This window comes from Hyaena hyaena, unplaced genomic scaffold, assembly GCF_003009895.1.
Source record: "Hyaena hyaena isolate Hyena2069 unplaced genomic scaffold, ASM300989v1 scaffold_25, whole genome shotgun sequence".
Classification (NCBI taxonomy): Eukaryota; Metazoa; Chordata; class Mammalia; order Carnivora; family Hyaenidae; genus Hyaena; species Hyaena hyaena.
This window is the reverse complement of record NW_024080657.1, coordinates 1,901,365-1,925,826: the sequence shown is the minus strand read 5'-3', so window position 1 is coordinate 1,925,826 and position 24,462 is coordinate 1,901,365. Positions and strand designations below refer to the sequence as shown.

General features: G+C 55.8%; 1 protein-coding gene across 1 annotated transcript in view; it reads right to left on the bottom strand.

Moving 5' to 3' along the window:
* Positions 1 to 14,753, bottom strand: part of VSTM2L (V-set and transmembrane domain containing 2 like) — a 33,378-nt gene extending 18,625 nt beyond the window's left edge. The window contains exon 1 of the mRNA XM_039227059.1: positions 14,407 to 14,753. Coding sequence (XP_039082990.1) covers positions 14,407 to 14,527 — 121 coding nt within the window. The 5' untranslated portion in view covers positions 14,528 to 14,753. The remainder of the gene's footprint in view (positions 1 to 14,406) is intronic.
* Between the last annotated feature and the right edge of the window lie 9,709 nt (positions 14,754 to 24,462).

Here is a 24,462-nt window from a genome sequence, read left to right as displayed (position 1 = left end):
AGTTGTCATATGAAGTGCGACCAGGAATGAAACGGGATAGTAAATACAGGCGGGCAGTGCCAGGAAGGGCAGTGGCTGCTTTGCGGGCGGCTCTCTGCATGCTTGAGGCCCGTGGACCAGCACCATCAAGCCTGGGATCAGACACAGATCGTCAGACACAGATCCCATCAGACACAGGATCATCTTTCCGACTGGAGGCCACAACACGCCAGAAACGGATGCGTCTGATCCCACACAATCCCCCAGAGCCACCCTGCATGTCAGGGATCGTTGACTCCTTCCTACCGGTGGGAAAACTGAGGCTCACGGAGGTTTGCCGCACGTCAGGGACTCTGAGGAGCTGGGATTCAGGCTCAGGCCTTGGGACCCGAGTCCAAACTCTTCCCCTTTCTCTGCTGGTGCTGGAACCACAGTGATGAAGGCAGGAAGTGAGGGGTGTCCACAAGAGGGCCCCTGAAACTCCCCCGACCACTTACCTCCCTCCATGCCCGAGCCTTTTCCAGCAACTTGCGGAGAACCGGAGGCCCTCAGGGAAGGAAACCCCTCTAGGCGCTGTCTGTACACCGGACCCTACTTCATCCTTCCAAGGACTATTTATTGTCAGTCCCATTTCACAGAGGGCGGTGTTAAGATTCAGAGAGGGAGTGTCAGTGCCTGAGGTCACACAGCATGAGGGAATAAAGCCAGATTTCAGCCCCAAGGCTGACTGCAGAATTTCCCAACCAGAACCTGAGTCCATTTCAGCTCCTTTCCCCTACTGTTCTAAAAAGCGTAACTCCTTGGGGGCCATTTCCAGAAACCTGCTCTGTGCCCAGCTCAGCTGGTGGCCAGGGCTGCAAGGCCCGTGGCCACTTTAACTCCCAGCTGGGACGCAGAACAGGGGAAAGGCTGCAGAGGGCGGGCTCAGTGGAGCCCCAGCTCATCTGTGAATCTCACCTTGCTCCAGAAATCAGGAGATGTAAAATGTCTGTAAGAGGAAAACCCAGCCAGACCGGACAGAAAAGCTCCCAGGGTCTGAGAATCCTGGCTGCGCGGAAGCAGCAGGCAACAGCCAGTCTTCCCCTCCCTGGGGATGGGTGCAGAGCGTCTGCTCAGGGATGGGCTCGGGAGGCACACCAACATTCTCTGGCAGGCTGCGTGCAGCTACAGGGATCCAGCCTGTTTCGTCTTGGAGTGGACAAGCACTCCTCTTCTCAAGAAGTGGGAGAAGGCACTTTGTACAAAAGCTCAGTGAACTGCAGTGTGCCTTAGCGGGAAGATGGCGGCCGGGGCATTCCGTGGGGGCTCGAGTCCTCCCCGCAAACGGAATGAAAGAGATCACTCTTCATGGACACCGACGTGTACTGGGCTTCCCAAGATGCGGCCCACAGTCCACAGGAAGGGCAGACACACAGACCAGTGACTATTGTATGGACAACAGCTGGGACTGAGCCTGCATTGCCATGCACAGTTGTTCAGGGTGTGTACCATCCACACAGCCATGAATCATACCCTTCCCCCCAGCCCAGAGACATGCAGAGCACAACTGTATGCAGAAGCTTGGGATGCAGGTACGAGTGTGAGGGATGATCAAGGCAGGCCCACATCTGCCTGGACTCAGGGCTGGCTTCTAGGAGGTGGGGCACATTTGGACTTGGAGGCTGCTTGGAGTCGGCACGGTTAGGAGGAGCTCCGGACAGGAAAGGGCACACCCGAGGGAGAGTCTCCCACGTCCAACCTTTTGGGGACCACCTTCACCATTTCTGCAGGATCCCTGATACACCTGCACTATTACTTACTTAATATTTATTTTCAAAGCATCCTTCCCTTTTTACTTAAATAAATTCAGCTTAAAAGGAGACTTTTATTACTGCCATAAACAGAAAATCAGCATCACTTGCCATAAATAGAGGGTAACTGTAAAAATAAACACTATGAGAACCAAACGGCATCTGTAAATCCTAGCCAGGGAAGGCGGCTTGCTGAAGGCTACGGGCCTCAGTCTCCATTCTCCTGCATTAACAGGGGAGTCTGGCGAGAGTTACGCATTAAATTCAGAGCAGCGCCAAGCAGAGACTCTTCTCGATCAGAAGGGCTTGGGACGCAGGGCCTGCTGAGGGCCGGACACAGCGGGCAGCCACCGCCACCGTTACCGCTGTCACGGGCTCTGGCGCCCTCAGCCGCTGTCCTGCTCCCCCATTCGTCCCTGGGCCCCACCTCCAGGCCCCGGCTTGCAGAGGCCCACGGACCTGGAGCCTCCCTGCCACTCACTCGTCACAACGCTACCGAGCCTGCCAGTCCGGCTGAGGGGCAGCCTCCTGCCTGAGCCACAGCCAGGCTCCCTGCGTCTTGCACGCGGTCAGGACGAACACCCACTTCTGGCCTGAGGAGGCCCGCGTGGGGCGGACCCTCGTCAAGCGGCCTCTGTCTGATCCGGGCAGAGGCCTCCTTGGTCTCCGCAGCCTCGGGCTCCACAGGCCTTGGCCCGCGCAGGGGACTGTTGATGTGGTGTCTAAAGCAGGGGAGGGGACAGGAGGAAGCAGAGGGACTGGGTGGGGGGCAAGGACCCCCAGGATTCACCCGTGGGGATGCCAGCTGCAGCTCTGGCCTGACTCACTGTGTGGCTCTGTGTAAGTTACTCCACTTCCCAGAGCACCCGTCCCCGCATGTGTCATTTTTTTTATTTTTGAGAAGGGGGAGGGGCAGAGAGAGAGGATCCCAAGCAGGCTCTGCGCTGAGGAGTACAGAGCCCGATGCGGGGCTCAAACCCATGAACCGTGAGACCATGACCTGAGCCGAAACCGAGAGCTGGATGCTTATTTCAAAGATTCAAAGAACTAATGCAGGTGATGAGTCTATTTCCACGTATGGGACACACACAGTAGAGCCTCAATGCCCGCTGGTCCCCGGTGGCGGCCACTCACTGCTGAGTTTTATAGACACATTAGGACATTCGTCCAGGTGGGGTCCCTGCGCAGCCCCGCTGATGGGGAGGAGGGCTGCTCCTACCAATAAAAATTCAAACAGCTAATATTTTGAGCCCTTACTATGTGCTAAGTGCCTAATGATGCTGAGCCTCGGTTTGCTCATCTGTAAAAGGGGGGTGATAAGTACCTCGGAAGGTCATTGCATGCGGCACGCGGACTGTCCCACAGAGTGTGTGCTACAGAGGGGTTTCCTCTGTATTTATAGTTAGTTTCTAACTGAAGTAAAATTCACTTTGCAACATTAACCATTTTAAAATGAACAAGCCGGTGGTACTCAGTGCATTCACACCATCCTACAGCCCCCACCTCCATCTCGTCCCCAAACATTCTCATCCCCCCGAAGGGAAACCCCGCACCTGGGAAGCAGTTACGTGCCATTCTCGTGACCCCTGGCAGCCACCGATCTATGTTCTGTCTCTGGATCTGCCTATTCTGGATATTTCATACAAACAGGAAAATATATGGTCTTTGGGGACTGGCTTCTTTCACTTAGCATAATGTTTTCAAGGTTCATCCACATTGTAGCATATATCGGATTTCATTCCTTTTTATAGAGATGCTTCTTTAATAACATAAACTATCTCCCCGAATCTCCATGACATCCTGGGAAGTAGCCACTGTCACTGTCACCCTCTGCTTCTAATGGGTGAAGAAACTGAGGCACCAACAGAGGGAGGCTGCCAGGCAGCCCGACACGGGTGGGCGGGCAGGGCTGGCGCCTGTGGCAGGGGACAGGGTGCCTCCCAAGGCCACGGGCGCATATTGAGGGAGACAGCAGCGGAATTACAAATCTAGGGAGATTTAAGGAGACTGAAAATATTCTGGCACTTGCAGGATTGTGGGAGTTGAGCAAGTTTCCCCAGTGGAATTCCCGCCTCCTCTTCCCACACATCTGGGCCACAGGGAGTGAAGGGGTCTGGGAGGGAGGGAGGCAAGTGTGACAATGTGCGGAGAGCCAGGGACAGGGCAGGAGCCAGAATGGAGGAGCCAGGGACAGGAGAAGGCAAAGAGGCATCCTGATGTTTGTGCGGGTGCCGTTTCTTCCCCACCCCTCACCTGGATATCCTGCAGAGCCAGTGGCGTGAGCCCATTGCACGGATGGCTCGTCAGGATAGAGAGCTTGAGGGGGGTCAGGCCTTGAGCCCAAGTGTCTGACCCCAAAGCCCAGACATGTGCCACCCTTGCCGCCTGCCAGGGGTAGAGACGGAGGTGAATGGAGGAAGCCGAGGGGAGCTGCACCAGCCACAGGGATGAGCGGCAGGGCCTGAGCCCGGGAAGGTGCGCCCCTCAAGTCCACGGAGAGGGAGAGATGGGTGCGGCCAGGGAGCACCGGGGCCGTGAAGAACAGAGAAGGGGAAAGGGCCCCTGAAAGCCAGGTGTAGAGACCAACAGCAGGGGGGAAACTGAGGCAGACTCTGGGGGCCATGCCGCCTCCCTGGGACCTGGCGTGGGTCAAACACAGCCCCCCTTGGGACCTCATACCTGCCCCTACCCCCCCCCCCACCCTCCCTGCCCAACTGTGTCTGGGAAATCTAGAAGAGCAGCAGTAACCGTATGAGCTCAGGAGTCAGGTTGACCCAGATGTGAACCCCAACTCTACTTCCTTGTGGTGGACAAATCGCTGAGCTTCAGTTTCCTCATCTGTAAAATGGGTATCATGGGGACTCAGCAGGATCACACATCCCTGTAAATAGCCAGCACCTAGTGGGCTCCATGGAGCATTATTAGGATGGTGATGATTGATTCTCGCTGCCTCTCACAGGGTGGCTTTGCTCCAGCTCCCACCTCCCTCTTCCTCCCCTAGAATGCTAGACTGGCTTGGCCTTGTGAAACACAGGGACTGTTCTAGAACTAGCGAATCCCTAGCTGAAGGGGTTCTGCCCCACCCCAGGGCTTTTGTACTGTTTCCTCTGCCCGGGAGGGGGTTTAACAGCAGCAGAGCCAGGATGGGGCTCGGGACTCCCAGCGCCCAGCTGGAGTTCAGGGACCACTGCTGGGGTGTCTGGGGACATGAGGAGACCAGCCGGTGAGGCTCGGGTCCCCGGCCCAGAGGCCTTCCGTCAGCTGTCAGCCAGCCTGCCCGCCCCTCCCTCTCATCTGCCTGCTAGGAGACCATTAGTGCAGGGCTGTTTGGAGCGCTATTGCCACCACCACGCACTCCGGCCGGGCCTCCATTAGGGACCCTTTCCTGGGGCCAATGACGGCGGCAAATGGCTCCCCAGTGAGCGGGCCGTAACTGCTGCCGCCTCTGAGGCCGGAAATAATTTTTTTAAAACCTCACAAAGCAAAACAGACACGCTGCCGGCCGCTGTCACCTTCCCTGCCCCCAGCCAGGAACCAAGCCTGAGGGCGTGAGAAAGGGGGCTTCAGTCAAGACCCCCGACCCCGAGTTGGCTAGTGAGGCTCAGGGAGCTTGAGTAGGGGGCCAGGATGTGAGCCCAAGAGCACCTGACCCCAAAGCCCAGGCTTGTACCATCCCTACAGCCTTTCCACGCCAGGCCGAGGGGAAACAGTTTCAAACTAGGTGTGGGCCCCCAGCCCACCCACGTCTTAAGCCTGCTGCCTCTTCTGCAAGATGGCACGTGGATGGGTGCCTGGGGTGCCTGCTGGGGTGACCACGGCGAGGCTCTGACAGGTTGTTGGCCCCTGTGAGGAAGCACATGAAGGATGGTGGAGAGAGCCGGGCGGGGGAGGGTAGTGGAGAGCCTGCCAGGCAGACGAAATCTCTGGGCGAAAGGCTCTGAGGAGCCTGGTGTGCTCAAGTATTAGAAAGGAAGCCAGTGTATGTACACACACATGCACGCGTGCATACATACACACACACACACACGTGCATGCGCAGTTCCCATCTCCTACCCAGCCCATGTTTCCGTCACCCCCCGGACGCTGCGGCCAGCCCCCCGCATCCTACGAGCTGCAAATTCGGCCCTAGTCCAGGAAACAGCCTCTCCCCCTCCGCCAGCCCCTCCAGCCTCCAAGCCCTGTTTGAGCCCCCACTTCAGTCACACGGGCGATCCCACCCGCACGCTAGACCCCCGCCCTCCCCACTCGAAAACCTCCGCTGGTGGAGGTCAATGCCAGGCTCACGGCCTGCTTTGTGCAATACATACACACAACTCTCCCCAGAAGCCCCTGCCAGGCCCAGGCCAGCAGGGGAGGCTCCCCCTGCCTCTGGAATCCCCTCTCAGCCCTGGTGGCCCCTGGATTCAAGGAGCCCACCTCCCCCAAGAAGCCCTCCTGACTGCACCAGGACATAGGGACCATTCGGGTGGGGAGCCTTCAGAGACCTCCTCCCAGTGGCTCACCTGCCTGAGCCATTTCCAGGGCTCTCATCTCTGGCTGGCTGTCCTCTGTTCCCTCCGCACCCCCACCCACCCAGAACTTGCTGGGGAAAGTGACAAGCTTGTTCCAGAGGCTCCCAGGTGACATGGGAGGGCTGCGGGGGAGGAGGAGGACTCCACACCCACTCCCGACTCTGCTGACAGCTTGCCCCACATCCTGGGGTCAGCCCGGGCTCCTTTCTGGGCCTCAGTTTCCTCCCCAGTGAAATGAAGGCTGCTTCTCCTGGGACCACAGGTGAGCTTTGGGGGCCTCGACGAACCCACTGGAACTAACCAAAACGAAGTGGTGTTTTTCTAAGGAAGTGATCCAGTTGTCATCAGATGCTCAAGAGGATTATGACCTCCAAGAAAATTCGGAGCCACTAGTCTAGACGAGCTCCAGTGCCCCTTGTAACAGCACCATTTAGTCATTCATTCATTCATTCACTTCATTCATTCAACTGACATTTCCCAGGGACCCACTCTGTGTGAGTGTCATTACGATACCCAGAATATACGCATGTGTAATCCTGAGGTGTGACCTGGAGAGAGGAGTGAGTGTGTGTGTGTGTGTGTGTGTACGTGCGTGCATGTGTGCGCGTGTGAAGACAGGGTGAGGAGGGAGACTGGAAGGGAGGGAGATGGATGCAGCAGACACAGGGAAAGGGACAAAGAAAGATGGAGAGAGATTGAAGGACAGAGAGAGAGACTTCAGCCTGGGGAGAGAGAGATCCAGAGAGAGGGGCAGGCAGGGCACTTACCACAGATGGGCATTGCCAGCCCCCTAACTGATAGCTCTGAGCAAGGCCTCCCTCCCAGCTCCAGCTCTAACCTTCCAGATGCTCCCAGAGCCTCTATGCCTCATGTCCCAAGGGCATCAGCTTGGAGGGGCCGGGGAAGCTGATTCAGAAGCCAAGGCTACAGCACAGAGGGCACAGCCTGGCCCCCTAGGCTGGGACGCTAAGGACCACCTGGCTCCTTCCCACCCAGCCACGTCTCCTCAACCGCACATGATCAAACACCTAAACGCACGCATGCCAGACACACGCTCAGACAAAGCCCCCAGCAGAACAGCCAGGCAGGTGCACCCAGAGCCCCGCCACCCCCACAGACAGTGCTGGACTTGGATCCAGGACCCTAGGCTCTCAGATCGTGCTCATTCAGCCAGACCCTGGCCTCCCAGCATTTTGGCATCCCAGAGAGAATCCGATGGAGCCAGGGCGCCGCTCCGGAACAAAGCAAGTGTCCACACGCCCACCGGGCCCGGCAGCCAGGAGCAGGACAGATGAGTAGGAAAGAATCCCAGCTCTGCAGCCCCATAAGCTGGGCTCGAGCCTGGCTTTGCATTCAACAGCTGTGTGGCCTCTGGCAGGTCACATTGCCCCCTAAGCCTCTGCGTCCTAGTCTGTAAAATGGGAGCACCCTCCCCATGGGATATGCGAGGCTTAAAGGAGAACGTAAGGGAAATGATGGGCACAGAGAAAATAACTGGGTGAATGCCGCCTGGCATCTTGGTTCCCAGACCCCTGAAGGCCACTGAGGCCAAGCATCACGTGCTGGACAGAATTCCACACCGTCCGCGGACTCCATCCTCACCTGCTGCCTGGAAGACAAAGGAGAGGGCTTGGAAGGATTCCAGAGGCTGAGAGCTTAGGTACACTCGCCATCGTTGGGGGTGCCGAGACCCAGAGAAGGGCAGGGACCTGCCAAACTACCCAGCAAGGTGGAGTTAGCGGGGTGGTTGGATAAAAGCTCAGGGTCTACTTCTCCCACCCCCGGACTCTGGCACTTTAACTTCAGTGAAGTCACCAAGGAGCCACTGCCCCCGCCTCTCAACACAGGAGCCAGTGAAGGCCCTCACCCCTGCCGTGTCCCGTGTGGGGCCCGGGGGAATCCTCGAATCCGAATCCTGGGATATGGGAGCCCCGCCCACCTGGGCCCATCTCTAACGTGCAGTGTGACAGATCGTTATTAACCACCCACTGTGTTCTGACTCCGCTGCCCACTCCACCAGTCTGTGCTCCTTTGGGAAATAAAGCAGGGATTCCCTCCAAAACGCCCCCAGCTAAGGTTGGGTCTAGCTTGCATATCTTCTGGGACAGGGAGCTCACTATTGGGTACCCTCACCACCCTGGGAGAGAGTGCCATTTCTGGGCTGAACATCATCTCTGCTTCTTAACTCTTATCACTATTTATACTTTCATATTGTGTATAGATTTAGTGATCTGAGCAAGAATGTTATCTGTCTTCACGGATATGTCCCCAGTGGCTAAAAGGGCCTGGCACACAGCAGGTGATCAGCTGATGTTTGCTGAATGAATGAAGGACTAAATGAATGGTCAAGCTTCCAACACCCGGCCGCAGCCTCTGTGAGGCCAGCAGATCCCAGTGAGCGCACAGAGTAGGAGGTGGGAGGGGGCGGCCCATGGCCGACAGCCCCCAAGTGCCGTCACTCCTACACACTGACCTGCTCGTGTACCACCCTCACTAGTCTCTGCCTTAATGTTTTCCTATAAACTAACCCACTATTTTTTAATATGCCCGTTAGTCTCATCCTAAGCAATCATATCTGTGAAATCACAGTTTTGATGTGCTGGTTTTATTTTTCCAATCCACATTAAAATAAATGCTAACGATTAAAATGTAAGAGGTTCTGTCTAGGTTCTGCCTAAAACCATCTCTCAGGTAGGACCCAGGGCTGCCGAGGGTCCGGTGGTTCTTGAAGAGAGGTTTCAACCAGGCGTGATGGAGCTGAGTCCCAGAGACTCCTCTGCCGGCTTCCAGGAAGGGGAGGGGTCCCCGTGGCCGGGAGGGGGGCCTGGAGGAGCGGTGGCTCCTCTGCCTCCCCCTCCCCAGCTCCCTTCTCCCATTGTCAGGTGCCATAGGGACCTCAGGGTCACCAGCTGGTGGAAGGGTGGATTTCTTCCCCCAGTGAGATCACGGCCCCTTTTTCCCATAGAAGGGTCTCACCTCACCAGGGTGGGGGAAAGGACACACCCTGGCGCCCCATTACCCTTAGGGCTGCAGCATCTCCTACGTACCCCAAGGGGCCCGGCCTGGGTCCACCCACGGCCAGGTGACATCAGCCTTGCCCAGCCCAGGATGTCCTTGCAGCGGTCTGTAAGGATGAGGAGGGGCTCCGGTTTTGTGATTTTTCTACTAAAGACATGGATTCCTTATGAGATTAAAATTAATTGATTGTTTCAAACTACATTAACTTGGAATACACAAAAGTTGGAGATTTCAGACCTTGGACTTCAAAAACGCCTCCTCTCTGGAACTCAACAGCTTTGTGAACACAGGGTCTAGAGTCACATTCCCGGGTTCAAATCCAGGCTCCAACACTTGCTGGCTGTGTGACCTCAGGCAAGTCCTCTTAACCTCACTGGGCCTCAGTTTCCTCCTAAATATACGGGGCCAGCGAAAAAGTCCCCTCTTCTTAGGGTTCTTGTGGGGATCAAATGGAACAATGCCAGTTAAGGCCCTGGCATGACACTCAGTAAACATTTGCTTCCGTGTATCTCTCCCTTTATTTGTCCAGTGTTGGAAAAGGTAACCCCAAAAGCCTCGCACTAACCAACCTCCCAGGCAATTTGGGCAAGTGCACCCTTGCCTATGGCCTTGGTCCTCCCCTCCATCTCCAGTCCTGGTGGCTGACCCCTCTCCCTCACCCCTGCCCCTGCCCACTTGTTTATCACAAGGAGACTTCCCCCAACACTTCTGCTGTCACCGTGTCACCGTGGAGATGAGCCGAATTCCTGTCCTGTCGGCAGCCCGCGGCTCCCGTTGCTTCGGGAAAAGGCCGCTGGAACGGCTGATAGGCAAGGTGTCAAAACCAATTGGTATGAAGGACTCGGGGAAAACCGCTTGTGAGGGCCAATTCCCCACAGGAGGCCGGGAACCCTCAGCCCAAGGCCGAGTGTTTACGGGCGTAATTGATAGAATAATCACCAACACCCGAGACAATGCGAACACATTTTTAACATCATAACCTTCGGAAGACAGCACTCAATTTTCTCCATCTCCCAGCCACCAAACTAGCCAGCTTAGTGATGGAGGAGATACCAACAGTTCAGGAAGGAATGAGAGAGAATGCCAGCGTCGTTTTCCAGTGCACAGGCTGTGTGCCAAATGGCCCGGGGGTCCCCGCCCCTCCCTCAGCACCCTGCTGCTCCCTCCTGGCAACACAGAGAGAACCTCAGGACAGTGAATCACTCGATGGACAAAGCGCCGGGCCACGCCAGGATCTGTGTCTGCATTGGGCTGTATTAATAATTGAAGGTGCTGGCCTAGGTGTGTGTGTGTGTGTGTGTGTGTGTGTGTGCGCGCGTGCGTATGTGTGCGGCAGGGCAGGGGTGGGAGAATGGATGTTTGCTGCAGTGTAAGGCTTCCTGGGGCTCCTCTCAGGGTCCACATGCCTGGCCCAGCTCGGCCCTCTCCCTCTCTTGCAAAACCAAATCAGCCCAGCAGCCCCTGGACCAGACCATAGCCTGTCCCCATGCTCAGGTGAACACCTGAGGCAGTGGCTCCCAAACTCCAGGCTGCACGGGAATTGGGGGGGTGGGGGGGCAGACTTATTAAAATGCAGACTCCAGGGTCTCCTCAAGAATCATTCTGGCCAATGGGTCCGGGGGGGGGGTGGACCCTGGGGTCTGCATTTTAACACCCCCAACCCCACCCCCACCCCGCGGTGGTTCCAAGGCAGGAGGTCTGCCAGAGGCTCACAGAGATGCTGCCTTCGGGCCCCCTGCCTGGGCCGAGATCTGGGGGAAGGACTGGAGAGTCCAGCCCAGCTGTCTTCTAACTTGCACGTGGCCTCAGCAAGATCCCACCCGTCACCTTTCTAGGCTGCTCCTTCCTCTGGGTGGAAACCACTGCCAGTTTTCTGGGGAGCTGGAAGGCTCGGCCAAGGCTGTACAGAAGACGACCTGTCACGTGACTGGCTGAGCCTGCCTCAAGGCTGTCCCCGGAGGAGGCAGGCACAGCTCTTCAGCTCTCTATATAGGCTCAGTGACCTTGGGCAAGTCACTGGCCCTCTCAGAACCTCAGTATCCTCATCTCTCCAACGCCAGCCTTGCATGAAGAATGTCAGCCTTAGTGAGTTAACACTGGCAAGGGGTTTGGCTGTACCTAGCACATAGTAGGCAGTTCATAAATGCCAGCTCCTCTACCCACACCCACCCCTCACCTCTGCTGTGCTTATGGCAATGAGCTAACCTGCTTTGATGAGGAAAAGTCAACATAGCTGCCATTAACTGAATACCTACTAGGTGCAAACACTGACCACCACCACCCCAGCCTCTCGATCCCTTGTGCTTCCCTAAAAGGCACACTCCATTCACTCCCCATTCAATCCTCATGCCTTTAAAAGGCCCTCTGTGAAGTGGGCTGAGTGGAGGGAGGTAGCAGGGAGATGGGAAGTGAGACAAATGTCCTTGTGGACCCATCTGACCATGGGCTCTCCCTGTGACAAGTCGCGGGTGGCCGGGGCGGAAGGTGTTTGCCTGGCGGCTGGGCTGGGCTCAGGTTGAGCTGGAGAGGTGAGCAACCACCAAGGGGTTGGGGGCCGTGGGCCCCTCAGGAGGAGGGGCCTCCATCCCCACGCCCAGACACAGAGACACCCCCCTAACCCGGCCACATTGCCTGAATCAGCTGAGGACATGCGGAGCCCAGGAATAATGAAACGATCAGGCTCCAATCTGCTAAACAGCAATTTCTGGGCTTTTTCAGCACACACAGCTTTTATCAAATTGGTATTCTCCTCCTGAACACAAATGGCTTATTAGACATGACCCACTTATTCGCCGCGTCTCACTATCATTAATAACAGTTTCTTTTTGTGATTAAGTGAGTGGCTCCAAACCCTTCCTGTGGTGGCAGGCGCTTGGCCCGGCAGAGGGGCAGCCGTGGGGGCTCCTGAACATCCACTACTTGCTGACTTTAAACCTGGCAACGTTGAGAGAAGGCGGTCTGGCCCCTGCAGAGCAGCCTGGCTTCCTCATTTCTTGAGGGACAGAAGGAGCCCCAGAGGGCTGACCCACTTGCCCAGAACTGCACAGGGGGTCAGTGAGAGAAGCCAGGGCCCCCAGCAGTCAGTGCTGTGTCCTTTCTGTCTAGTCCCTCCTCCGGACCTTAGTGGGACCTGCCCAGGGTTCAGAGGCGACATTCCAGCTGGTGCGGCCGAGTTGTGGCCCAGAGCACGCCCGGCACCAGGGGGCAGGCAGAGACTGCCACACAAAGGGCAAACCCTTGGACCTCAGGAATGACACAGGAGCACCCAAATCCTTGAGGTCTGATGCTCCAGGGACAGGACGACCATAAACCTCAGGGCCCCGATCCTCGTACCTTTCAGGACTGCAAATTCAGGAAAACCCTTCCTCGGAAAACCCTCCGAACATAAGTTCTAACTGTGCCGAGGATCTGAGCGCTGCGCGGAGGGGAGCGGAAGGAGGAATTCCCAGTTTCCTTTAAATGGGAGGGAATCTGACAGGGAGATGAATGTCCTGGAAAAAGCTCTGTCTTTGCCCAACAGACCCTGTGGCCAGTCCTGGCTCAACCACTCACTCACCGTGTGACCTTGGGCAAGTCCCTTCACCTCTCTGAGCCTTGGTTTCTCCATCTGTAAGTTGAGGATCAAAATAATCCTTCCCCCTGTTTACCAGCGCTCCAGCCGGGTCAGTAGAAATTCGACGAAGGATATGAAGGGTGCACAGATGATACACAGAGCAGTTATATCAAATGTGGTAAGGCAGACGGGTGTGGGAATCATGGTTCCCCCAAAGCGGAGACCCCTGAAAAGGGCTTTGGAAGCGCCCTTGCCCCTTGGAACAATCTCACTCGTGTATCAGGCCCCAGCAAAGCCTCCTCTGATTACCTACTCCCCCCACCTCACTCCTTCCTTCAGAATAAATCACACAGTTCTCTGCTCTTTGTGCAGACCTCCCCCCGGCCCCGGGGATACAGTGCCCAGCACCGGTGCTGCAGCCTCCCCCGCCAGCCTGGGAAGGGATGGATGGAACAAGGGTCTCCATTTTCATTTACGTTCTGGTCCCCATTCTGGAGCCTGGCTCATAGGGATGGGGGGAACCCCCACAGCTACCGGCCTCCGATGGTACAACTCGGCTGCCAACTTGGGCTCCTGTGGGGCTAAAAGGAGCTTCCGATACTCAGGCAACCAGCGTGGGCTTGCTTCCTCGCTCCCCAGCTCCCATGGTGGCGGAGTTGATTTCCCACCTTTCAATGGTCAGGGCGGAGGCTGAGAATGGGTGGGTACCCTCCAGAAGGATGGCAGGGGCTTTCCTGCCCCCCCCCCCCCCAGAGACAAGACAAAAGCACCTAGCATCCTCCTCCCCCTTCACGCCTGTGGCTGGAAGGAGCAATCCCAACTATTCCAATGTGTTTGAGGGGCTCCCAGCAAGCCCCCGTCACTGGCCGCGCAGGGGCAGCTGCCGCTGTGGTCTGCCAGTTCTCAAGAGGCAGGGTCTTCTGTCCCCAGGACCTTTCCCAGTGATATAAGGGGCCGTTGAGGAGTAGGAGGGGATGAGGACAGCCACAGGGTTAAACCTACAAAAGGGAAAGGCAGATGGGCAGAGAGGAGTGGGCGAGCAAAGTGTGTTCACAAGTGTGTGTGTGTCTGCAGGCAGAAGGGCAGGCAAGAGTTGTGCAGAGTGTGTGCGCCTGGGTGCCAGCTGGCCGGGTGTGAGCCCACCAACCGTGGTGCCGGTGTGTGTGTGCAGCGGGCATAAGTGTGAGTGTTTATGAGTGAGGAGGGGGATCTGAGCAGGCGTCTGGAGATGTGTGAGGGCTGGAGTTGTGAGTGTGGGAACAGTGAGTGTGCCCCTGGCTGTGAATATGTGTGGTCCTGGGGGGAGGGGGTGTGTATCGGCGCGAGCGTGCTGGGGAGTAGGGGGCTCTCCGCTACAGCGGGATCGGGGTTGCACGCGGGGTGCCCCCTCCTCTGCAGGGGCGGCCGGGGTGCCAGGGCGGGTCCATGGGCCCGGCAGGGGGCGCCACGGGACTCCCGCCAGGCGCGGGCTCCAGCCGGGCACGGCCAAGTTGGAGCGGCGCAGCCCGGGGTGGGGTTTGGTGGGGAAGTCCGCGGGGGCGGCGACCGAACTCACCGTGGCCGGAGACGTGGTTATCCCAGGGCGCGTGGCCGGCGGGCCGCGTGGCGCCTCCGAGTTGCAGGAAAAGTGCCAGGTAGTGGAGGGCGCCCAGCGCCACGGCGAGCGGGGCCCCCATGCTGCGCGCTCGGGCCGGGGCGCCGCCGCCTCACATCGGGGCTCAGGAGACCGCAGACCCCGAGCCCGCCGTTCCCTGCCCGATGCGGCCTGGCTGCCCAGCTCCGGCCGCCGCCTCTCGCCTGCCGAAGCTGGCCTGGCCCCGGCCCCAGCCTTCGCACGGCTCCGGTCCAGCCCCGGCTGCGGGTAGCGAGCGCACGCCCAGCCGGCCGCCTCCGACTGCGGGACTCTTCCCTTCCGCGGAAGGCCACTCCGCTCGGCGCCGCCGCCGCCGCCGCCGCACCCCCTCCCTCCCACTCCCTCCCGCCCGCCCAGAGGAGGCGGCGGCGGAGGGATCTGCCGCTTGATTTATCATCAAAGTTTTGCCCAGGCTGGGATTTTTAAAGCGGTACCCGCAGCGTCCCCCACCCGAGTGTGCAAATGGGCGGCGGGGTGGAGTGGAGGAATCCACCCAAGGGACCCAGCTCCCGCAAAGCATAACACAACTGGCTTCAAAAACGGAAATACTATCCAGCCGGATAAGGAGAAAAGCCATTCCACCTGCCGCCAAACCCAGCGCGCTCCGAGGACTCCCAACTTTGCTAGCAAGGTGGTGCCAGGGTCAGGGGGTCTGTGGCGGTGGGGGTGAAGGTGAGGGTAAGGTAGGGCAGGAACCCGGGCTGAGGCACAGGGGACCTGGTGATAGCCCCGCCGCAACCTTTAGCTCCCTGTGTGATCATGTCCGGATGTCTATCCCTGTCTGAGCCTCAAAGTTTTCATCTGAGAAATGGGAAGAGTAGCTACCTCCAGGGGTCGGTGGTGAGGGTTTATGAAATCGTGAACGTTAAAGCGCTTGGCATAATGCCGTTCTCATGGTAGGATATGAATATTTATTACTATTGTTACTCTCTCTGTGTCTCAGTTTTCCTGTCTGCCTAATGGGAGTGAGGCAAGCCAGTTCCGGGGGAGGGGGGGGGGCTCCTAGTTTAAAGATGCTGGGCCCTTCGCGGTAGATTGGATCGCCCCCTTCTGGACTGTAAGTCTCCCTTCCTCCGACCGATGGGCCTAGATGGAATGTTGGAGGGGCGGGCAGGTAACAGAGCCACTCCCATTCCCAAGACCAGGGATCCAAGGAGATCCTCCGCCTCCTTCCCTGCCTGGTATACTGGGGCTGTTGGGACAGACCTTCAGTACAGACACGGGAGCAGACCGTGGCCTCATTTAAAAGACGAGGAAGCACATGCAATCAGAGGCATAGCTTCTCCGAGGTCTCACAGAGAGTCTGAGGCAAGGCCCCTGATACCAGGGCAGGGTCCCTTCCTGCTCTCACCCCTTGTCCTTCCCCAAGCCTTGTGCCCGACACGGCCCTGTCCGCCAGGGTTTCAGCACCACGGAGACGGACAGCGTCAGCCCCGACCCCATCTTTTTTGGCCTCAAGGACCTAGCTGGGCGGGCTCTTAGATTCGAGGATTCAGCATCGTAGACAGGCCTTCCGGCTTCCGCTCCTGTTCCTCCGAATGGGAGTGAGCACTGCAGAAAGCCCACTCCCCTTTCCACAGACTACAGGTGGTCCAGAATTGTGGACAGAGCCCCAAGTTTGAGAATGAGAGTAGAGCTCGAGTGACAGCTCCCCACCCATCTTTATTCTGCCCTTGCATTCCTCTTCCCAATATTATGGTGGGGCCTGTGGATGGGGCCTGTGGTCACTAGCAAGAATCCAGTTCATTCAAAACTATGGACAGTCCCCCGAAACCCCCAATTACAAATGCGGTGTTTCAGCACAACTTGACAGCGCCCGCGGGACGCTGCCTTCAGCACCGCGGACAGATCCCCGCCCTCGTCCCAACTCCTTTCCGCCCACATTGACTAGAAGAAGGGGTTGGTTTTGCCTGATTAACTCACTTCTTTTCACTTCCTTCCCACACAGAGATGGTACTTAGGCTATCTGGGATGGCCAGGCATCTTGGACTCTACAAAAGCGTTTTCTCATTCATTAACTTGAGCCTCACTTCCCATGAAATGGGCTCCATTGCCCCCTCTTAGAAAGATGAAGAAACAGATTGTTTGAGATCACACAGCAGCACCAAGACCAAAACCCAGACTCTCAGTTCCGGCCCGAGGCCTCTCTAAGACAACGTGGTGGTAGAACTGGGGCTCAAACCAGGGCTTTCTCCCCTTAACCCACAGATTGCAGGCAGCGGGGCACATGCAAGGGGTCGGGGGGTGAGCAGATTAGAAGAGAGAAAACAAGAGACTCCACTTGGGGGCTGCAAAGGAAAGAGGTCAGGGTGGGACAGCACTCTTCTGCCACTAACCCACTGCCTGACCTTCAGGAAGGATTTCTCCTCCCAGTCTGCAGCAGGGTTAAACACAGTGGCCTCTAAGTCTCCTTCAAGGGCAGACCTCCAGGGATTGTACGACCTTGAAAAGGCTTATGCTGTGAAGGCGCTGCCCAAAATTCTTCCAATGGCCTTGTTCATTACAGAAATCCCAGCTTGTCTTGTTTGCACTCGGTCCCAGCTTCCCCTCCTGCACATACCTTCTGTCCAAGTACCATTTCCACCATGTTCTCTCCCTGAACATGCCTGAACTTTGTCACATTCTTTCTTTTCCCGGTGCTTCCCCCTCCTCTTGCTTGCCTTCCCCTCTGTCTAGCTGAGTGCCCCCATTGACCAAGGTCCAGTATCCCACAGGAAGGAATGACTTTTCCCAGTCCCCAAGCCTTGGTTGGCCCATCACTGTGTACCCACTTTAATTATCCCACTTAATCCTCAGAACAACCAGGCCACATAAAGTAGGAGAGTGTCGTTGTAAGTATGGAGAGTAGCTTTGAATCCTGCCACTTGCTAGCCAGTGACCTTAGACAAGTTACTTAGCCTTTCTGTGCCTGAACTTCCTCATCTGTAAAATAAAGATTATAATATCACCATCACAAGATTATTGGGAGGGCTAAATGAAAAACATACATGGAAAGTCCTTAGAATAGTGCCTGGCACATAGTAAATACATGATACATGTTGGCTACTATTATTATCATCTATTGATATTATTATTTACAGACAAAAATAGATGCTCAGAGAGGTTAAGTATCTTGTCCAATGTCACACAGCAAGGCAGTTGTAGAAACATGATATATTTGATTCTAGAGCCCATGCTCTTAGACACAATACCTAAGCACATCTAGGTCAACCATCCTCCTTGCAACTTAGGAAACTAAGGCCCAGAGAGGGTAAGTGACTCCTTCAGAGTCACACAGCCAACCATGACAGAACCAGATCCAGGTCCTCTGTCTCTCAGCTCAGGGTCCCCCTCCCCCACTTTACTGTCCTGTTTGTATTTCCTACAGCACCTAAATTGCTCTTTACAAATCACATTCACATCCATGATGTCATATAATTTGTGCAACAAACCCTGAGGCCAATATTATTATCTTCCTTCATTTTTCTTAATGTTTTATTTATTTCTGAGGGAGAGAGAGAGAGGCAGCGTGAGCAGGGGAGGGTCAGAGAGAGAGGGAGATACAGAATCCGAAGCAGGCTCTGGGCTCCGAGCTGGCTGTCGGCACAGAGCCCGACGCGGGGCTCGAACCCACGAACTGTGAGATCATGACCTGAGCCAAAGTTGGACGCTTAACCGACTGAGCCACCCAGATGCCCCACCTTCCTTCTTTTATAGATAAGGAAATTGAAGCTCAGAGACATGAAGTAACAGGCACAAGGTTGCACAGGGAGTCGGGCAGAAGCTGGATGTGAAAGGAAGAATCCCCAGCCCATATTCCTCCCCTGTGTATTTGTCTTTTCTGCTTCATGGATCCAGTGGAAACTTCAGGCACAGGCACTGTGGAAGCTAAAAGCCTGGTGGGGGCAGGGGGCAACTGAAGACTATCCCAGAAAATAGTCTCTAGGAATTCACTAGGGTGGGTGACTCTTGTCATTCCACTCTGGGAATGCTCCAGGAGAGAGTAAACTTCCCATCCCTGAAGGCAATTAAACAAGCATCCAGTGGTCACGTGGATGCCATGAGGCAAATATCACTGCTATTCCCATTACCCAAGTGAGACTCAGAAGGCGAGCATCACGTCAGGTCTTGCGAGTGGGAAAGAAAATCTTTTTAAGGCTCCCCCCGCTCAAAGTGGGACATCTTGCACTGCCTCAGGCCTCTGACCTGAGCTCCCTGGAGAGCCTCCACCCTCCCCTTGACTCAGGGAGGCCACCCTCCCTCCCCTCCTGGAGAGGTGTCACTTGAGCACCATGGCTCTGTCAGTGGTAACAGCCGTAAGATTTGTCCTTTTAATCCAGAATCAATAACAAATTTCATTTAAAAATAAATTAAACCAGGCATTGGAAATCATTCACCGTGTGGGCCAGGGCCCTATATAGCGCCGTCTAAATGGCTTCCTTTCTCTCATCTATCAATGCCAAGAGGGGGGAAATACCTAAGCTGCCTGATTCATGGAGAAACTACTTAAATGTATCAGCCCCTAACAATAAGCAATGTGAGCCCGGAGTTGCGCCTTTTAACACACCAATAACATGTGGAGCGCGGCTTCACGAGAGCTTATCAGAGACCCCACGGTCACTGGCTTGGAGGGAGCCCATTTATAAGGGGGAACAATGGCTTCAGTATGTAGTCGCCTAATTTCCAGAATGCATTACTGAGCTCAGAGGAGCAATGGAATTCTATTAAACTCTTATCTGCCATGGTTGGGTATGAAACCGGCGGGGAAATCCAGACTTGGCATAGACATGCCCAGAAAGCCCCAGGCCTGACCCCAGGAGGTGGGTGAACAAACCTTGAGGAAGAGGTGGGGGGCAGGCGGGGCCCCGGATGTGTGAAAATATGTGCGTTAATAGAGCTCCGGTTTCCAGCGATTACGTTTACATCAGCGAATAAAACTTGGCAATAAAACATCGGAGCTGCGTCTCAGACAGCATTTCCTTTTACAGCCCGGTGTATTTCACTCATTATAACAGAGGCAAGGAGCTTCAGGTGTCCCCCTTTCTCCCCCTTTAATTAAATTTCCTAAATTACTGCCCAAGATTTGGATAAAGCAAAAGACTTACGGCGCTGCTAATCGGCATCACAAGCTCCCGCCCCTCACTGTTGTGGCCCTGACTGGACCAGGTTCCAATATTATTAAAGTGAAATACTGTGAGCACTGCCTGCCTGGGCTCCGGTTTATAAAAGGGGATGGAGCCTCAGGAGAGAAATTGGCTCAGGCTCAGGAAAGACTCCTGGGTACCAGGATTGGTTTTTCCATCACCTCGCTGTGTGACCTTGGGCAAGTTACTTCCCCTCTCTGGGCCCCACAAGTTTCTCCCCCACCTTTCCCTAAACAGCTATCTTGAGGCTCTCAGAACTGATCTGGGGCTGGGGTACCCCTCGAATGCACACTGGGATGACTTGGGGCACTCTGAAAAATATTAATGCTGAGGCCTCACCCCAGAGATTCTGACTCAGCTGGTCTGGGGGTGAGGCCTCGGTATTAGGCTTTTTTAAAATTCCCCAGATGATCCCAGTGCCCGGTGAGACACAGAGTTGCGAGATGTTAGTGGACTAACATCTCTGAGGAGTATGGCTGTGCCTGGGGAGGCCCGGGCCCCGCCCCTGGGCTTCTCCTTCAGACGGGCTGGGAATCTGCTCACTCACAAAGCACCCCCTCCCTGCCTGGTGTGTCTCACGCAGACACCCAACAGGCCACATTAGGACTCCAGCAGAGGGAAAGGACAGGGGCTCTTCCTCTCTTGTTCCTTGAGTTGGGCCCAGCCAGCCTCTTGGGCTGAGGAAGCCACCTGTCCCGACTCTCATCTGGAGGGAGCCAGGTGGTGACTCCCATCCAGCCCTGGGACGCTCCTCTCTTCCGACGACGGTCTAATCCAGTGCCCCACGAGCAAAGCAGGAGCCAGGAGTGGCCTCTACAGTCAGGCCACGTCCCTGTCATAGGAGCTCCCAGGTTCTGATGCCTCTGTCCACGTGCCCCACCTTTGATACAGACGCAGGTTCCCTGCTGTACAGATCTAGAACCTTCTTCTGCACTCTACCTCTCTCAGAACTCATGTCTAACTAGGAAGCTTCTGTCTGAGTAAGGACCATGCCTGGGCCAGCTGCTCAAGGGTAGGGGGAAGTCAGCCAGCCAGCGCCGGCCCCTGTCAGGCTGAGTAGCCCCGGGAATACCCACGAAGCCACTCGGAGGTTTTTCTTCTGGATTCCAGCCTGGGTGGACCACGTAGAGTGAAGACACCATCTAAAACCCAGATTTAAGGGGCGCCTGGGTGGCTCAGTCGGGTGAGCATCCAGCTTCGGCTCAGGTCATGATCTCGCAGTTCGTGGGTTTGAGCCCCGCGTCAGGCTCTGTGCTGACAACTAGCTCAGAGCCTGGAGCCTGCTTCAGATTCTGTGTCTCCCTCTTTCTCTGACTCTCCCCTGCTTGCACTGTCTCGCTCTCTCAGAAATAAATGAAACATTAAAAAAAAAACCATTTAAAACCCAGATTTAAAATATCACCTTTTTCTAATGGAGAAGGGTCATAACGATGATCACTTATGCTCCCATTAAACGGACAGGGGAACTGAGGCCCAGAGAGGGGTGATGACAAGCCTAAGATCTCACAGGGAGGAGATGGCATAGCCGGGCCAAGGACCCAGGTTTCCTGACTCCAGGAGGGGCCTTTCCTCTACCAGTCATCGCCTAAAGAGGGCAGATAGGGTCCATCACCACCTCCTCCCAAAGACTTCCCACCCTGTGGCTTCCCAAAGCGGGCACCTCTCTGAGGTCCAAAGAACCCGTGTACCTTGGCACTCAGATTTTAGCCCTAGCCCATAAACTGTGTTCTACCAAGGCCAGTACGATGTGCATGTGTGTGTCTCTGTGTTGTCCCAGCAAGGAGCCGAGCGATAATCTCCATCAAAGGCAATTAATTGCATCGGAGAGACGGGGTTCCTCGGGCCCTTCACCCTGCAAACCGGGTGCTTATTAAACACGACGGGACAGCAGCATCTCTGCCAATTCAGGACTCTGCTTGTAGGAGTGTTTTTTAAAATCCTGAAATGACTTTAATGGCATGGTTAACTCCAGTCTAAATATTCCATGGGTGTGACTAATTAGCTAGACCAACCCTCTCCAACAGCAATCAAATGCAAGCTGCATGCGTAATTTTAAATTTTCTAGTAGCCACTCACACACGCACACAAAGGTAAAAAGAAACAGGTGAAATCAGTTTCATAACATGTACATACCAAAACGATTGTCGTTTTGACACATGATCAATACAAAACATGGTTCGTGTGATATTTTACATTCCTAGGATGTACCGCGTCCTCACAACCTGGTGTGTACTTTATACACGGCACCTGTCAATTCGGGCTGGACACACTTCCAGTGCTCAGCCCCATGTGGGTCAGGACCTCCCCAGGGGGCGGCGCCAAGCTAGACGTCTCCAAGCAGAGATCTCCGTGGATCGCACTCAGGGTGTGTTCTGCCCTGGAGCTAGACCCTGGGGCCCGGAGCCGGGCCCCATCCCGGTGGGTGACTCTTCACAGGGCTGCTGTCCTCACCCAGGCCACGCCCAGGGTGCCTGCCACACCTCACAAGACCCATCGTGACCTGACTGATCACTCTTCCCCTCTCAGCCCTCATCTTCCCTGCTGCCCCGTGGCCCGCCCCCTCTGGTCACACTCGCCTCCTGCCTGCTCTTCAGAGGCTCCAGAGACGCTCCTGCCTCAGGGCTTTTGCATTTGCTCTGCGTGCTCCCTGGGACACAGCTCCTCAGATCATCGGGTCTCTGATCTGATGTCACCCTGACCATCTTACCCAAAATGCCAGTCCCCCTAAAGCCCTGTACCTTTCTCTGCCTCAACGCTGATCATTATCTGCCCCGGTACATGTTGCTTTCTTTCTTTTTTTTTTTAATTAAAAAATTTTTTTAATGTTTTTTAAAATTTATATCTGAGAGAAAGAGAGACAGAATGAGCAGGGGAGGGTCAGAGAGAGAGGGAGACACAGAATCTGAAACAGGATCCAGGCTCTGAGCTGTCGGCATAGAGCCCGACGCGGGGCTCGAACCCACGAACTGCAAGATCATGACCTGAGCTGAAGTCGGACGCTTAACTGACTGAGCCACCCAGGCGCCCCTACATGTTGCTTTCTTGGCTTTTCTGTCTCCCTCACTGCACTGTGGACCCATGAGAACAAGGGCCGGGTCTGGCCTGTGCCCGCCTCGATCCCCGTGCGGAGTGCGAACTTGGTAAGTGATGACTGAGTGAACACACACATGTGACTTTTGAAACCTGTCTGTGCCTGTCTCTCCTGCTTTGGAAGACCCGTGAGAGAGGGACTAGGCCGGCTCTGCTCATCGCTGTGCTGTCACAGGGCGCAGCCCACAGGCCCTCAGCGGTGCTGCCTCAGTGGAGCTGGACACACCACGGCCTGGCCCGGGCTGTCCCTCCCGCGTTACCCTGACCCACAACCATCATTTGCTGAGGGCCTGGGATGTGTCAGGTCACATGCCAAGCGTTACCAGTTTTATTAAATTAAATCCCCGCTGTACTGAAAGGTAAGCATTTCCATCCCCATTTTACAGATGAGGAAACTGAGGCCCAGTGAGGAGTCCAAGACCTTCCTGCTGGCAAGTGGGAGGTCCAGGGCCCAGTGTATATCTTCCCGACTCTGAAATTAAGCAACACTTACTGTGTTGGCGTTTGCAGGTCACTGAGCCGAGCACGCTCTCTTCATCGCCCTTCCAGCACATGGCTACCCCGTGCAGTTACACCATTGACACCCTGTGTGCTGATGAGGAGCCCGAGACAGGGACGCAGAGCTGTGCTGAAGACCACACAGCTGGCGGCCACCAAGGGGCCTGAGCATGTCACCCCAAGAAGGAAGTCTCTAGCTCCGAGGGTATTGTCTGGGGCCAGCTCTCAGCCGGGGGGTGGGGGAGAGGAGAAGATTAGCTGAGCAGCCCCTTCTGATGTTGGGATGCGGTGCCCCCATCAAAGGGGCCTAGCAGACAGGCTCGCCTGGCCCGAGGGAGGCCCTCGGCCTCGGGGCCCCAGCTCACCTCCGGCACCGCCCTGTGCGCCGCAGCTTTCCCCTCTCTACCATGGGAGGGTACACCTTGATCACTGCTGCAGAGCCTTTCCAGCTCAGCGCTCCAGAAGGAAATGAGGGGTAGTGACTTGACCGAAATATACAAGGTTTCCAACACAGGTCTTCAGAGACTCAGGCGAATGTTCTCACTGAAGCAGACTCTTTTTAAAACCGGAACTGTAGCATTAAACCAAAGGAATGACACTCTAATGGTGAAGTTTCAGACAAGGATGGAGGTGGGCACAAGGCATGACCAACTTGACCCAGACCTGCTGGGCCTGGGTCAGAGCAGAGGTCTTCCCAGGGGGCCCTAACGGAGTAGAAGCCCCAGCAGGCATCCTGGGTCTCTTGTATTAATGCTCTATCGGCAGAATCTGGAGGGAGATGCCGGCTAATTATATTTCAACACTCACCAAGGCCAGTACATTGTGTCACAGCCGCTCAAGAAGGGGATAAACCCCTCTAATCCGGCAACATCTCCAGCTATGATCCTGAAGGCAGCACAGCATCTGGGGGCTTTCAGAGCCTCCCCACACCCCCCGCCCCCAGGGGAAAGCAGCCTTCCATGAGCAAAGCCCACGACCCTGGGGCTGAAGATCTCCCATCCCTCATGAGAAACCAAAGAACAGCAAGGCAGCTTCGCAGGGAAGCGAGTTTCCAGGGCTGCGTGCATGTTTTCATTGTTTTCACTGTCCATCCACCCCTCCACCCCTCCACCCCTCCACCCCTCCAACAGTGGTCATCCATCCAGGATTTGGTCTTTTCTAGTGCAGTGGGGGGAGCTTGCCCGTCGGGTCCAAATCCTCATCCATGGGATCCTGAGCAACTCTCCTCCCCTCTCTGAGCCTCAGTTTACTCGTCTGAGAGATGTGC